Below are 15,757 nucleotides of genomic sequence, written 5' to 3'. Positions count from 1 at the left end.
TCTTGGGAAAAACAGAGGGCTGCTCAAGAGCTGTCAATGCCCACTCTGGCAGCCACAAAAATTTGGTTGGTCGTGTTCCCAGCAGAGAATGCCGACATTCTGGGGCTGGCTGGCTCCCTGCAACCCCTTGGTGAGGGATGGAGGAACATCCTCTATGCCTGCACTGGTGTCCCTTGCTCCTGAAGACAGATACAATCCTGATACTAAAATGCCTCATTTGCTGTGACCAAGGGAGGATCAAAATCAACTACCTGGAGCTCAGCTAAGCCCTGATCTGTGCTGGTGTGGAAAGTGGGCACTGAATTTCCCCCACCTCAGCCCATTCTTCCATTTCTTTGCTACCTGTGTCTGTTCTAGTCGGAGTTCCCCTGTGCTGACAAAAGCTCAGAGTTCGCAGTGTGGCACTGCTGGGACATCTGACCCAAGGATTCTGCGTTCGAGCCAAGCTTCCAGCGGACACAAGCAGCAGAGCAACAGGTGGGTCACTCCCCCTGCTCCCCTCCCCTCGTGCTTTTATGTGCTTTGTTCCCCACCAGTGGGATCAGACTACAATGACAACAAAGGCAGCTTGAGACGCAGCCCAAGTCCTGAGAGTAGGGATTACATCCAGCTGGTTCCTCTCTTGGATCACTTAGGGCCATGTACACACGAAGGTCTTGTTCTGCCCACTCATCTCTCGGGGAAGCAGGAGCAGGTGGGAAGATAGCTCAGAGTGCTACATGGAGGCAGCACGTTTGGGTGAGGAGGAATGGGCCCTAGCGCAAAGGGTACCGGGAGAGTTAAAAGGGAGAAGGAGGAAAAGCTGCGGGGAGAGACGCAGAGGGAAGGAGAGTGCCCGTCCCTCCGCCCCTCACCAAGGCCCGGATCACGCCGGTCCCACGGCGCGGTTTGCGGCAGGGCCGCCAGGGGGCGCGGCCGGGCCGGGCTCCGCGGCTCCTCCCGCCCGCCCTCCCTCCCTCAGGGCCGCGGCCTCGGCCCCGCCTGGCGGGCGGGAAATGGGCAGGAGAGGGGGACAGGCGGCGTGCGGGGAAATGTGTGTCCCGTTCTGGGCTCCGCGGTACGTGAGAGACGTGGAGCTCCTGGAGCCGGTCCAGCGGAGGGCAGCAGATCCGCGGCAGCCTCGGTGCTGCGGCTGCACAAGGCGTTCCGCATGTCGGACAGACAGACACCTGGCTGGGTGCGGCAGGACAGGGCAGGGCAGGGTAGGCTGCTCACAGTGGTTTCCTGATGGAACTGGGCTGGCAGGGCTGAACTGGTGTAATTGATACGGCTTTGGGACAACTCATACTGGTTCTAAAGTCCATATCGATTTCCATGTATTTGGAATGCCGGAATAATCCATACAGTCCATATAATCCATGCAGTCCATCTCTATGAAGCTTGAGAATTACTGTATTTAGTCAACTGTAATTCTGAAATGTTCTTATTTTTGAACCTTGTCTTAACTTAGATTTGTTTCGATACTTACACAAAAATTGTTTTTCTGTGTATGTGACAGTTGTCTTTTAAAACAGCTGTTAAATACTTCTTATGCTAAAATGCAGGGTTTCACACCTTCCTCCTCATTAGGCCATGTTTTCTTAAAAAATTCCAGTTGGATTTGCTGCTACCTGCCCTCTCTGCTACAGCCCTACAGGGAAAAGAAGGTGAGGAAATGTTACACTTTTCCAATGCCTCTCACTTCCCAGTGGGCAGAGCTCGTTTGGTCTGCACCTCCCCTGGGGTGTATGGGCTAACATCTGACAGATGCCTCAGCACCAAGCCTGACAAAGTTCAGGAAGCATTTGGACAATACTCTTGGACACAGGGTGTGATTCTTGGGGATGGTCCTGTGAAGGGCCAGGAGTTGGACTTGATGATCCTTGCGGGTTCCTTCCAAGTCAGAATACTGTGTGATTTTGTGATGTGATGTATTAGTTTGGAGACAAGGAAGATGACCAGCACTGCAAAACCCTCTCATTCACCCCTTATTTGCAAAGTCTCTGTACTTGTGAAGGGTGCAGGCTGGTGTCTGGGCCAATGGAAAGTGTCTCCATGGTGCTGCAGTCTGTGCAGGCAATGCAGGCTGCATCCAGAGGGATGCTGGAGGGCTCACCCGCTGAGCCTTAGCCAGCCATGCCACTTGCATGGCCACCAAGGTCATTGGTAAAAAGGACTCATCTTATTAAGCTGTGAAAATGCCATTTTTGGCACTGTTATGGGGAGCTGACAGACTTATTCCTGTGCAGGTCATCCCTCAGCACCTCCCTTTCCTGAGGATCCATGTTCATGGAACATGAGGGGAGCATCTCTGGCAGACCTTGGCAGTGCTCCTGGTTCAGAGAGAATCCTGCTGGGAATGAAAGGACTTGTTGGCATACCTGCACTGGTCCTCCTCCATCATCCCCTCCCTGCTCTGTGGTCAGTCAATACAAGGAAAAGGAGATAAATTCTACTGAGTAGGCTTGGAGACTTGTTTCTGTTAAATTAGTCTCTTCCATGGACATTGTTGGTTTGTGGAGCTTAGGGTGGAGTAGGGCCCCCTTGTTCTTGAGGCCTCTAGGGTTGGTTTTTGAGCTCTTGTTGACATTTGCACCTTCTCCCACCGGGAAAGGGGGGCTCTGGACAGCCTGAGCCTAATGCACCCTCATACCAGGGACAATGGTCTTAATTTCTGTGCAAGCAGCTGATGTGATGGTGACACAGGAGGCTTGGAGAAGTGAGAGAGCATCCAGGGCTCACCTCTCTTCTTAGAAATGCAAAATGTCTTGTCATGTCCATTGCCTAGTGGGAATGATGTGTTCCTCAATGGATGTTCAAAAGGTTAAATAATGAAATACATCTGGAAAAAAGGACTGCATATACGAGCTACATCATCTCATGTGATGCATTTAATGTCCTTAATTTACATGCTGACAACTTTGCCATTTCTAAACAATGTTATCATTCGTCTTTCTGATAATTAATCAGCACAAGCTTCAAACACTGTTTATCACACTTTGATGCAGCAATTAGACAAGAAAGGCAAAGTGTTGAAGGGAAGGTTTTGGGCTATTTTTTTCTTCAAAAATCTTACAGTATTTACAAAGAAGTGCTTTTTCTAACACCATTTTTAGAATTATTCACTCATTCACAATCATTGTATAAAAACATCATTCAGAAATAGGTTTTAAAATACACCCACCTCCATTGCATAGTATACAGAAAAATAGGCGAGAGTTAAGACACTTGATTTTTGAATGAGAACGTGAATTGATTCAGAGGTATGACATTTCTGAGGAAGAAAGATGCAATTTCTAAAAAATAATGAGCTGTAGTTCTCCTGAAGCTAGCGAGCTTCTTGAAGATCTGCCATCAAATTTTGCTTTTACAGACCAAGTATCTTTTACCATACACACAATGCTTGCATTAAGGTCAAACAAATCATATTGCAATTGGATTTACCCTTCAGTATTTGCATGTGGACCCTGACAAAAATGAGTTACACAAAGTACTCACAAGGATCAGTGTTGGTTTCATGTGTCATGGCCCATCCATGGAACAACTCAAGGGATCCAATTTGTTATTTTCAGTTTCTGTTTGTATAACTGAGGAGCTGAATGTACCCTTATAGCTTTAGAAACATTTCTTCTGTAAGAAGACCTTGGCTTCTGCTCTCTGGTAAGACTTAAAATGGCACATTGTGGAGGGGTTAGCAGGCACTGATGGTGTCTTAACCTGATGATTTTCAGACAAAACTTGGTAATTTAGTTATCTTGTATGCTGACTTAATTTTTTCTTTTTTTCGTTTTTCTTTTTTTTTTCTTTAAAAATGTGCTCCAGTGATTTCATTGAGCCTGATCCATTAAAGAGCAACAGGGAACTCTGAACAATAGGTGCTTGTTTTACAGCTACTGCAAATGCTTCGAAAGCACTAAATTGCCTTTTATACTCAACAGTCTAATAACAAAGCCTGATTTTTTCCATTTTTCTCCCAACTGATTTGATGGTTCACTTGAGCTTTAATAACACATTACATAAATCTTTACAGCTATTACAGAAGTCTTTTGTCAAGTTTAATTTGGTGTTTGTTTTTTCTCCCCCCCCAGTGTAATCATTCACCCTTAAATGCACTGTAGCACACATACTGGGATCGTGCTTGTCCCTGGATCCAGAAGAGTTGTGAGTCCTAGGGGTTTGTTTTACATGGGGAGGGACCTCAGTCCTTCCAAAGGCAGTTGTTGCTGAAAGCTCCTGGTTCAGAGGTATATCAGATAAAGCGCTGTGCACTCCCAAAGGCACCTCTGGCAACAACTCTATCTTCTCCTGCTGTTTAATTTAACTTCGCTGTTACAACTTTGCTTGTGCTTGATGGCCCATGGTGGAAAAAATCACCTGGATTAGCTGGGAGGGTGGGAGATCTATCAGTGTAGACCTCTCTCCCTGCTGCAGAATAAAGGGAAATGTGCTGATCACCAGGCAGAGGTGTAGAGAGCAAAAGCTGATAGAAGAGCAGTAAATGTTGAAAAAACTTCAGACATGCAATTGGGTATAGAACATGATCAGATGATATTATCTTCACCAGGAAAAGCAGAGAGGCTGTTAAATGCCAGCCTTCCTCATCCTATGTTCTCCTGACCCTTGTGTGTCCAGATGTCTATTCATTTTCCCACTGGCTTTGAAGTGGAGGATTTCTGTCACTTTCTTCTTTCCCAGCCTTTCCCTCTGCTGTGGTCTGTGAGGAAAGCCTGGCCCTGGAAATGGGCAGAGCCAGGACTTGTGTTGGTGAAAATAAAGAAGCAAAGGCTGAGAGAAGCAGGATGCTCTCCTGCTGACCCACCTCTCTCAGCATTATGGTCCCTCAGCAAAGCTCTTGGCTCTTTAAAGACTGTGTCTGTATAGACAGGGCTTGGCTGGTGCTGTAAGGAGAAGATGGGACTCTGCTGCTGCTGGAGCTGGAGATGAAGGGGTGAACCAGGATGATCCCAGCTACACACAGAGAGGTTGTCTCCACTCCTGAACTTCTCAGTATGCCCAACCAGAGTGAGCTCCTCAGTGAAAGATGCTTGGGTGAGATGTGTTTGATGCTCAGAGATCCCCATGTGCACCCACCAGAAAACTTTGTGGACACCCAGCCGGGACTGTGCCCTCACTGGCAGTGCTGTAAATCTAGGTGAGTGACACCATTGTCCCTGGCTGTGTTTGGAGCAGCACAAAACCCGGCTTCATGTTAAAACCATTGTAAATGCAGGATGGGTCAGATTCATGCCTGGTGGAGCACAATGGAGGAGTGGGGGACAGCCCTCTATTAATGAAGCTATTATTCAAATGAAGAACTTTAAAAAAACAAACAGAGAAGGATGGAGTTGCTGGTGACACTGAGTGACATTGTTCAGGGATCACAGTAAGGAGATGTGCCTGGAGAACAGGGAGAGCAGAGCTAGTGCCAGGGCACAGCTGCTGCGCGGGGGGAGCGGTGCCAAGGGGGCTGTGTTTCGGAGCATGCACTCCACCCTGGACCAGGAGCCATTGTTGGGCAGTGGCTGTACTCCTGCCAGGCTGCACATGATGTTGTAAACATCCACAGATCGGATGGGAGGCGCTCGGTAGTTGGATCGGAAATCTGCAGGCAAAAGAGAGGAGTTGGCATCAGGCAACCCTGGAACGTGGGGTGCTGTGAGGCAAGGGCTCCTTTGCCTTTCCTGAGACTTACCCACCAGGCTGGGATGTGGCATGCTATACAATTTGGAGCACAGCTCAGCAAAAACATTAATTTAAACAATTTTATTCATTATTATTACTTCTGGGCCAATTTTATTATAAAAACTAAAGAAAGCTCTGAAGCTTTAAGTACAGGAGTTACTTTACTGGATGTGCTTGATAGACGTAATAGCCTGACATAATTGTATTGCACATTCTGCTTTCACTGGTGCAATACAATTAGCCTGGTGCTCTGCCTGGTGCTCTGTCCTGTTTAAAGGGCCTGATGAAGTAGAAACCAGGAGTTATGTGTCTGCCCATCAGACACATGGGTGAGCTATGCTGCAACCTTCCCAAAGAAAGTGCCCTGCTGTAGCGAGTGTGAATTCCCCAACAAAAGCAGGATTCATGTGTTTCAAATAGAATTGAAAATTTAGGCCAAAATTTAGGGAAACATTTAGGCCAAGAGTTCGTAACTGCCCTGGGACATCACAGAGAGGCTAACTAAATCCCTTCATATCTCTCTGCCCTGTTTTTTCAGCTATAAAATAGATGCAGTGCAACAACCCCTCCATTGTGAGGAAATCCTGCCATCTATTTGTAATTTTTGGGTGTCACAGAGTGCTGCATCGGGGTCCTGGTGTGCCAGGGGCTGCAGGGCTGCAGGGGTGAGGACCCTGGGGCTGCAGGGGAAGGGGAACACCAGGGATGGTGGCACTGTACCTGGGCCATATGCGAGGAAGAAGCCTCTCATGTCCATGAGCTCGTTGTCGTAGCCATGCCAGCCATTCTGCCAGGCCTCCTTCCTCCCCGTCCCGTTCTCCCAGTAGGGCAGCTTGTCCCTGCTCTGGGTGACAACAGCAGAGCATGGTTAGTGCCTGCCTGCTGAGCTGTGCTGGGCACTGTGGGGTGCCATGTTGTGTCTCCATGTGCTGTACCACCCCTTCAGGCCCCACACTGTGCTGTCACCTGCACAGGAGCTCATGCCCAGGAGGGGTGAGCCCTCCTGACAGGCTTTGCTGTCTCAGTGAGTAACCACCTCCCCCTCCACAGGGAGGGGAGGACAACTCATGTAGATTTCTGCCACAAACATGAAGTACCACAGTCGTATGTGACTTGTGTAAGGAAGGTGCTGTTCCTTGCCTGCAGCACTGCTCTCCCACCCAGCACCATGCACTTCTGTGGGTTTGCTGGGGTGTTGTTCTGCCCCACATGCCATTGACACCTTAAAAAAATAAGTAATTTTTTCTCCATTTGACTATTCAGCCTAATAATGCAAATATTCCCCCTACTAGATATTTTCTAATCATTATTTCTTCTCCCCACTGGTTTTTGTATTACAGCAATGAAGTTTGTTCCAGGGAACACTGGTTCTGGCCTGAGACAGTCCCACTCTCTGTGGCCTGTGCTCTGTTTTATTTCCTTGCTCAGTGGATCTATGCTTTATTAATTTATCATTATAAATCTTGTTCTTCCTAGCCCATACTGCACTTAAGATGTACTCTTAAAATCCTTCCTTACTTTCTCCTGCTTTGTATCCACAGCTCTTACCTACAACAGTGCCATATCTGTCAGAGCAGCAGTCCCTAGGGGCTGATCAAATGCTGGACCAACCTGTCCATGAGTTTCTCCTGTCCTGTGCTCCTTAGGGATAGCAGCAGACAGATGTGGCACTCTACATCACCCCAAAACTGTGGCAGGAATTTCACTTAAACAAAGAACATCAACTGACAGTTCATCAGACCCATGGCACTAATTTCTCTGATGATTACAGAGAAGGAGCTGCACAGTCCTCTGGAGTGTTCAGGTCTAGCCTTCACACTCAGGTACAGAAGGACAGAAGATGCCCACAAGAGTTTCCCACATTCCCACTTTGGGCAAGTGCTGCAGCTTCTGCAGATGGTGAAGCAGATTAAATGAGGTTCCCTTTCCTTTTATAAACATTTATTTTGTCTGATTTTTATCTTTTTAAGAAAGAAAATTGAGTGTGCAATGCCTAAAGGATGGGGACCACTCACTCATGTGAAAGGAACAAGGTCATATGAGCAGATCAGCTTTGATACAGCATGAAATCCCTCCTCATCCTGATTTAACCAAAACATAGATGGGCTTCAGTTCCTATGCTCCGTGATGAGGGAAACAACTTTCCAGATACACCCCCTTTGTCTCTTTCAAAAACCCCCACCATCAACAGAATCCCCTTTTTCAAACAGCTTTTAGCTATCCACTAGCTAACAGAGAGTTTAAAAGCCCTGGGAGCATGACAGGGAAGAGCTGCACATCCTCTCTTCACTGGTTTGGGCAGGAAGTATAATAAAAGGCTCAATAATTTCTTTAAAAATATGACAGGAAACTTTAATTTTCATATCCCATTCACAGATAATGAAAATGTACTGAAGAGAAGGAAAATCTGACAGCATTAATGAGAGGACATTCTTGAAAATCAGAAACAATAGGAAGGAATGGGCAGAGAGACAGAAATAATTATCATAGCAGCAGTGTTTGCTGCACTGTTATTAAGGTTTGTCAGACTTTCAATGATTTTTAAAGTGCTTTTTTATTTTCTACAGAATATGTAAAAGCATTCTATTTTGAACTTTTGTGCAAGAGAGTTTAGTTGTATTTTTTAAAAATAATTTTGGAGAAAACGTTTCAGATTCCTACTTTACCTGTCTAAATCTTAACTCTGGCTTTTAATACTTTTTTTTTAAATCAGAAATGTGGTACTCATCCAGCTGTATTCAAAAGCCATCAGGTTTTTTTAGAGGTGCATTTTTATTCAGCTGTAGAAACTATTATGCTAAATTCATGTTGGCTAGTGAGAAATGCTGTAGTGTGGACTGAGCAAAGCTTGGTGAGCAGTAGCTCTGAAGGCCATGAAAGGTGCTGAGCTAAGTTACAATCACCTACAAGGCAACAAAGTGCACTGTCTATGCTGGGACACAAAAGAAACCCAGCACTCTGTGGTTCTGTTGCCAACTTACTGAATTCATGTATGGCCTTGGGCAAATCACTTAATACACTGCTCAGTTTACCTCCTTAAAAAATACACAGTTATCTCACCCTCTGAGCTGTGCTGAGCTGCAGTTAGTATCTGTAATGTGGAGGTGCCCAGTGGTGACACAAAGACAAAGTAACAACAACAATTCATAGTAAGAAAATAAGTTAGTATGAAAAATCTCTTCATGTTTGTGTTTTCTGCTTAAGTTCCCAGGTTTTCAGTGTGTGCATGGGAATCTCTGAGGAGTAAATCTCCAGTCTGACCCTTTTGAGACTGGTGGTCTTGGGAGAAATGGGGCATTTTTTAGGACAGTCTGATGGGAGGAAAGCCAGGGAGAAGGAAAAATTGTCACAAGGTACTGCTGATTGGAGCATAATAAGGAGGAGGAGGATAATAAGGACTTGAAATGGAAACACTCTTTTTGTCTGAAATGAAAGTAGATAGCAAGGGGGGAGAAGAAGAGTAAAGCAACAAAACTGGAATGTGAAATACAAGAACTACTGCTTTATGACAACAGAGCAAAAAGAGGCACCTTGACTATTTAACTGGTTGCCTCTAGGATAGCTGCAATACATTTAAGTTCTTTTAAGCACACAGCAGAATTTGACATTAGTTTTGTAGTCAGGCCATTGACTTTAACTCAATGATCAGTAATATATTGCACCTTTCCACAGTCCTGTCTAAGTATTTTGCTTCTATACTTTACCTCTACTATGAACCATCCTTCTTCAGCCACGAGAGTTAGTGGAGACACAAATTTTCCTTTTTTGTAGAAAAATCTGTTTGGAATATCCTGTATGTTATAAACATCCATGTGTTCCACAGCTTTCAGTTTTTGATATATCTGCAAAACAAATGAATGTTAGAACACGATCAGGCTGTAAAATCATAAATACACTAATGGGTACATGGAAACACCTGGATTTGCAGAATGGCTAATCCTCTGTAATGGCTAATCCTCAGCACATTCACACCAGGACTTTGCCTGTCCAAAAATCATGGCTGGACAAAACCTGCCTGTGTGGTTTAGGGGATTCTAAAAACTCGAATCATAAACACATAGGAATGCATGAATTAATGTATTGTGTGTATTTATAATACACATGTTCACAAATGTATACATGTGAGTGTACCAGCCTGCAGAAACAGACCAGGAGAAACCACACCTGTGGAGACAGGAGGCAGTGAGTGAAGTGCTGAGACACTCAAAGGCACCATGTGGACTGTGGACAGGCATGGAAAAGAGATATCATCTTTACTGTCTGCCACTCATTCCCTCTTTGTGCTCTTGAGTGGAGAATGAATGTCACCTCACCTGTGTTTCTGCACTCACCCACTCAATCACTATCAAGGGATTGATAGTGCTCAGTTATCTGCTTCGTTAGTTATCTGATGTGAGGTTAATTAGCCAAAACCTGCAGCTTTGAATCTGCACAATGCCATACAAGTGGTTTATTAATATTAATTATACTGTCTGGAATATAATCACACAAATGTCATTACACCACAAATTATTCAGAAAATAGATTTTAAATGCCTCGAAAAGATGTTCATATGCCAAAGAGAAGGCAGCTCTTGGAGCCTCCAGACTCTATATTGTTCTTTAATAAGTTAAATATAAATAATCTTCAGGAATAAATAGCTCAGTTCTTCAAAGAATGAAAGGTTCTTCACTAGCCTTTCAGCTAAGTCACTCTGGTGTGTATATGTGTGCCAGATATGTGCACTGATGTGCAGTGACCATAAGGACATCACCAGGGTGTGATGGCACAATTTCTCCCACCACGACCAGGGCTAGAGAGTTGTCACCAGTACTTCTGGTGCTTTGAAATGGGGTAATTCTTGGAGATGATAACCACTATGTTATAATATACTACAACTCATAAACATAGCTGTTTAAAATTCATTAGAAATAGAGAATCTAGCTATTGGGAAACTGAAAATCAACTTCATTTTGCTTAAAAAGCATCCATCCAGTAAGAAATCCTAAAAAGAAATGAAAGAAGGAAACAAAACAATAGTATAAGGCATTGTGCTTTATTCTCCTTAGGAATATTAGGGTGTTTAACAAGAGAGAAGCATGTGCTGAAGAGCTTTGTTGGATGAAACCCTATGGCTGTGTGAAGTTGCAACTTGCCCTTGTTTGAAGGTCTGGCCTACAAAACCAGGGAGCTCTGGGTTAAGCACGTCAATGCTGTGATGCCCTGTGATGCACTTGAGAGTGAATTGCTCATGCATGCCTCTAAGACAACTTTCAGTTCTGGCACTAATTTGAAATGTTCACAATATCACAGACACACAATTCCTAAAGAGATTGGGTGCAAAGATCAGCAAATATTCTCTTTTAAAAATTGCTCAGGCTACAATATACTGTAACTGGATGAAATATAATGTAGAAACCAAAATTATTTGCCTGGGGAACAGCTTGCCCATTTTGTACATCCACTCATCTATATTCTGAGAACAGCAGTAATGACTCCTCATGCATTGGTTTTGGGTTAAACTATAATGTATTTGTCTATTAGTTAGAGAAATTACATTTTAATTCTTTTCAAGTGATTTTCAAATCTTTTCTCTATTGTTTTAATTTATCCCTCAAAACCCTGAAGTTCTAGCATTGAGCTTTTATGGTTGACTCAATCCAACATGCTTCATGAAAAATTCTTCCAAGGACAATATTGCAATTCTGGTCTAATGGAGTTGGTTCTTCAGTGGAAGTTTACTGGAATATAAATGCTTGAACCTGCTTCAGATGATTTGGACATCCTAGCTAGAGTGTCAATAAATTGACTAATATATAAAATCCTAAAAGCGCATTTTGAACTAAAATATTTTAGCTATTTATCAGAAGCTAATACGTGTCCCTGCCATGTAACAGTGCAAGTTCATGCTTTTTTATTTGCCTGGTGTTACTTTCCTTTGGAAACCAGCATCACAAGGATGTCACAGGATCCAAGTCTGACTCCTGATAAGAGCTGATTTTTGCACACATCTCTGAGAGCAGTATTTGGATGTTAAGAGAAAACAGAAGACACAATTGGCATAAAAACTGAGAAAACACAAAACTGAGGTGTACAACTAGGCTGTACTCACCTCTGCATGCTTCTCTGGAGCTGGCCAGAGGCTCACAACAGGACCTCGGTCTTTCATTTGTATGGTGTCACTCATATTGATATAGTTTTTCAGCTCAATCACTTTATCTGCCCAAGAGATGTCTGTCATCCCATGATCAGAGAAGAGGAGGACGTTGATATCATTCTGAAGGCCTTTGCTCTGTGAGGAAAGTGTATGACAGCTTTTAGGGCCAGGTAAGAGCTTTGCACTGTCTGTGCTTCTTGAAAAATGTAAATCTCCTTTTGACCTCCACTGTTTCTGTGGAAGTTAACCAGAAGGATCACATCCATCAATGTCCTGCAATGTGCTTTGCCACCATCCATAATGGTGGATACCCACTTTTAATTGCTGCTCTGGAAGAGTCTGAGAGGTTAGCACCAGAGTTTTTCCTAAACAAGTCCACACAGCAATTTTGCCATGATACCACTTGTGGAAGGGGTGTTTCTCTTTCCCTCCCAAACATGAGCACTTAGCATTAGAGCTTTTAATATTTAGTGAAATTGAAGATGCATATTCCTCTCTTTACTGAAACATATAAAAACTCCAACATGCATTTATCATTGTCAGAAATATTCATAGAATTGCCATTTACCCAAAAGATTTTCTCGCTGCAAAATCATTTCAATAATGCTTTTTTAAAAACAAGTTTAAAGTACAGAGTTCTGAATGCTGTCATAAAAGCTGCTATAGAAGTTAATAGTCTGATTCCACAAACCTTAGGAAACACAGTTTTGATTTCTTCACCTACAATGAAGTCCAGCTGGCAACACAAGTCATAAACAGAGCAACATGTATATTGGTTTGTGGCTTCCTGTGGCTACTGGTATAAATCCACCAGGAGGGTTATAATGCCATCAATGAAAATAATAATCAGGGTAATGGTGCCTTGACTTCCACATGAACTCAGTAGCCTGTTTCTCAGGAAAGAAAAATTTGCAGCCACTGCATTCAGTTACAGATGTTAAACGGACTCTGGGCCGTGCCACAAGGACCAGTTTTAAAAGCCTTGTCCAAAGGCACCCAGGAGCTGGGTTTATGGAAGCCACTCACCTTGATGAGTGAGATCATGTTGCTCAAGGCTTTGTCCACTTCCCTCAAAGCGTTCTTGCGCTGCTGGGACGAAGGGCCATAGTGGTGGCCTTCCACGTCGATGCGCTCGTAGTACACTGCGGCCATCTCGGCACTGTTGTTGCTGGGGGTGGGACAGAGGGCAAGGAGTGAAAGGCTGACACACATGGAGACCTCCTGGCTGCTGGCACTGTTGTCTTCACAAGCACATAGAGCCACAAAACCCTGTTTTCTGCTTCCACCCTATGCTGTCCTACCACCTATTGCACTGCTGGGCTCATTATTCACACCCAGAGTCTCCTGAGTTTGCCTGAGACTCCCATCAGAGGCAGCAGGTGGAAACTGCCATGTACAGGCTGGCCTGGCAGTCCTCTACTAACCTATTTGAATCAGGAAAGAAGCTTTCCCTTTAAGAACAAAGAAATTCTGATTTCTGTGCTGAATGGCCCTATTAAAAGGATTATGGGAATTACCAGTCAAATGTGCTTTAATTAAAGTTTGGCACTCTTGCTTTCTCCTGTGTGAGGTCTTCCAAACCACAGAGGTCAACTCAGGATGTGCTCTGCCTTACAAAATACCAAGCATTATGAACTGGGATGAGATTTTAGGAGGGGGTTTTATTCAGGAACACGAGCAAGGGAAACAAAGGTAATCTCAGAATTGCACAAGTTTAGCTGATCACACTTTTCTGTATTGATTGCTGTCAGCCTCATTAGTGGGGATAGCACACATATCAGTGCTTAATTTCATTTTCATGACCACTTTACTGTTCTCTGTAAATCTCCCTGAGAGAAATTGTGTGGATAAAATAACAAACCTATACTCATGAACCCAAACCCAGTCTTTTTGTGCTGTACTTAATATATGGCAGAGCATGCCATCCATATTACATGCTCTCATCCATATTAAGATCTCTACAGAAAGACTTGTTTATCCAGCATGTCTGATTAAAGACACCTGGGTAGTCTGGTGTCATTAGTGGGACAGAAGAGGCAAAATCAGAGATGAGGGATTGAGTGAATGAATTAGGGTCTGTCATTTGCATTTCTCAGTTTGTAGAAGGCTCAGAGGAGCAGTCCTGTGAGAAGCTGAAGATGTCTGCTGGGGTGGGAATTTCTCCACTGCTGGCCCTGCAGAACAGTGTTGTTCCTCACTCTTCAAGGTTTTAAAATAATTTAAATGAAGCAGCACTTCCCTCTCCCCAGTTTCATTTTAAGCATTACTTTCCATCTGTATTAGGCATAAATTATTTTCTAAAATTTGACCCTGTAATTTCTCTATTGCATACACAGTCATTGAACCTATTGAAATAGTTCTCTTCTGCTGCAGTACCTGTGTTATAAGCTACTTAAACTAATTTATGTCTTCTCACCTGTAAGTAAATTATCATTTTGACCAAGATAGAAGCTAAGAAAGAGATTTACTGCATAAAGCAAGTGATCTCATTTAGGCTGTGGTGAGATTTCTCCATGAGGGCTTAGTGCTGTAAGGAAGAATATTTAATTACTTCAATGGGACAAGATCCAGTAATGCAGCATGCTTAGGAGTTTGCAGGATTTGGTACAGCATGTCTGGGGCTTGACTTTGTTTCCATTTTTGCTTGTTTTTCTATGGATAAAAGGGGTTTTCTAAGTTTTCTAAGAAAACCCTTATCATGGCTTGCATGGGAGAAGTATTCTGTCTTTAGACAGAAGTATTCTGTTAGTTCTGTCTTCTTCCATCACCAGTAACTTTCCAAATAAATGACTTAGAAAAGAATGCTGAAGAAAGTTGGACAGCATTGATGGCAACATCAAAAAGGGCTTTTATATTCTACCAGCACACTTTGCAAGTACAATGCAGACCTCAGGACACCTCCCCAGGCAGGTAGGTAGACTACAACAGCCCATAAGTTAGAATTGTTGAAAAGATTCAAGGGAGGTTTTAGTTTCACTTGCCAAAAACAGATGCTTGACTTTGTTTTGAATATTCTTGGTCCAAATAGTGGTCTTGAAGCACCTGTTTGAAAAGACTGGAGAATATTGCTGAAGGATGATTTCCTTTGGTTGCAAGAGAAGCTCAGTGGCTCCCTGATGAGTTAGGTACTTCACCCTGGAGTCCCTGCAAGGTTTGCTAATGGTGGGAGCCCAAGTGCAGTTCTTTAACTACTGATACCTGCCATTAGGGCTGCTGAGCGAGGCACTGCTCCAGGCAACAGACTGCCCTTGCCACAGGCTGTTTTCTCACATACAGCTAAGGACAGGCTCAGCCTAATGGGCTTTTCCAATTACCTAGGGTGTGGAAAGGAAACATGCTGCATTTGCCAGCCTTTGAACAGCTCCAGAAGTCAAAAGCACTTGTGAAACATATAGATGACAAGCTGAGGACTCTTCTACTGGAGATGCTAAATCCTCCTAAATGAATATGACTACAATAAAAGCATTTCAGAGGCTTTACTTCTTATGGGCTGGCACAGCAGCATGGAACTTCTAAATCTTAAAGAAATAAACAAAGAGGATGGATGAGAGAAAGAATAAGGAAAACCTACCAGATTTTTAATATTTTCATTCTCTACCCTCCCTTCTTACCTTAAGTCCCTGCAGTATTCACACCCAAACCTGATTATTAGTTTTATGTAAGAGCATTAATTTTTCCTCTTTCCCACCTTGTTGGATACAGGGCACTTAGTTTAAAGGAAAAGAACTCAGGAAGAAATTCACCAGGGATGGTGTGTAAACAGACACCAGTGACAGGACCTCCTGCTACACTGGGATGATCTATGGGATTTGGGCACTTCAGAAGACTGTAGCTGTTATTTATGACATCTTGGTGGCAGGGACTTACACTTTTCTTGAAATCATCAGCTTTCACCTCTTCCAAGTTGTTCCACCAACACTGTTGTGTCCCTTTCCTTTTCCACCACAGCCAGCAACAGGC

At 43.8% G+C, this 15,757-nt stretch overlaps 1 protein-coding gene across 1 annotated transcript in view; it reads right to left on the bottom strand.

The window, feature by feature from the left end:
* Positions 1-3,806: 3,806 nt before the first annotated feature.
* The window catches only part of ENPP6 (ectonucleotide pyrophosphatase/phosphodiesterase 6), a 29,941-nt gene continuing 17,990 nt past the window's right edge, over positions 3,807-15,757 (bottom strand). Inside the window, exons 4-8 of the mRNA XM_054295534.1 lie at positions 12,824-12,965; positions 11,753-11,932; positions 9,366-9,503; positions 6,382-6,505; positions 3,807-5,581 (exon numbers count right to left, since the gene is read on the bottom strand). Of these exons, the coding sequence (XP_054151509.1) occupies positions 5,358-5,581; positions 6,382-6,505; positions 9,366-9,503; positions 11,753-11,932; positions 12,824-12,965 (808 nt within the window). The 3' untranslated portion in view covers positions 3,807-5,357. The remainder of the gene's footprint in view (positions 5,582-6,381; positions 6,506-9,365; positions 9,504-11,752; positions 11,933-12,823; positions 12,966-15,757) is intronic.

The sequence above is a fragment of the Melozone crissalis genome, unplaced genomic scaffold, assembly GCF_028551555.1.
Source record: "Melozone crissalis strain CALT ecotype California unplaced genomic scaffold, PUWL_Pcris_2 ptg000006l_1, whole genome shotgun sequence".
Classification (NCBI taxonomy): Eukaryota; Metazoa; Chordata; class Aves; order Passeriformes; family Passerellidae; genus Melozone; species Melozone crissalis.
The sequence above is the reverse complement of the archived record's forward strand: the minus strand, read 5'-3'. Positions and strand labels throughout refer to the sequence as shown.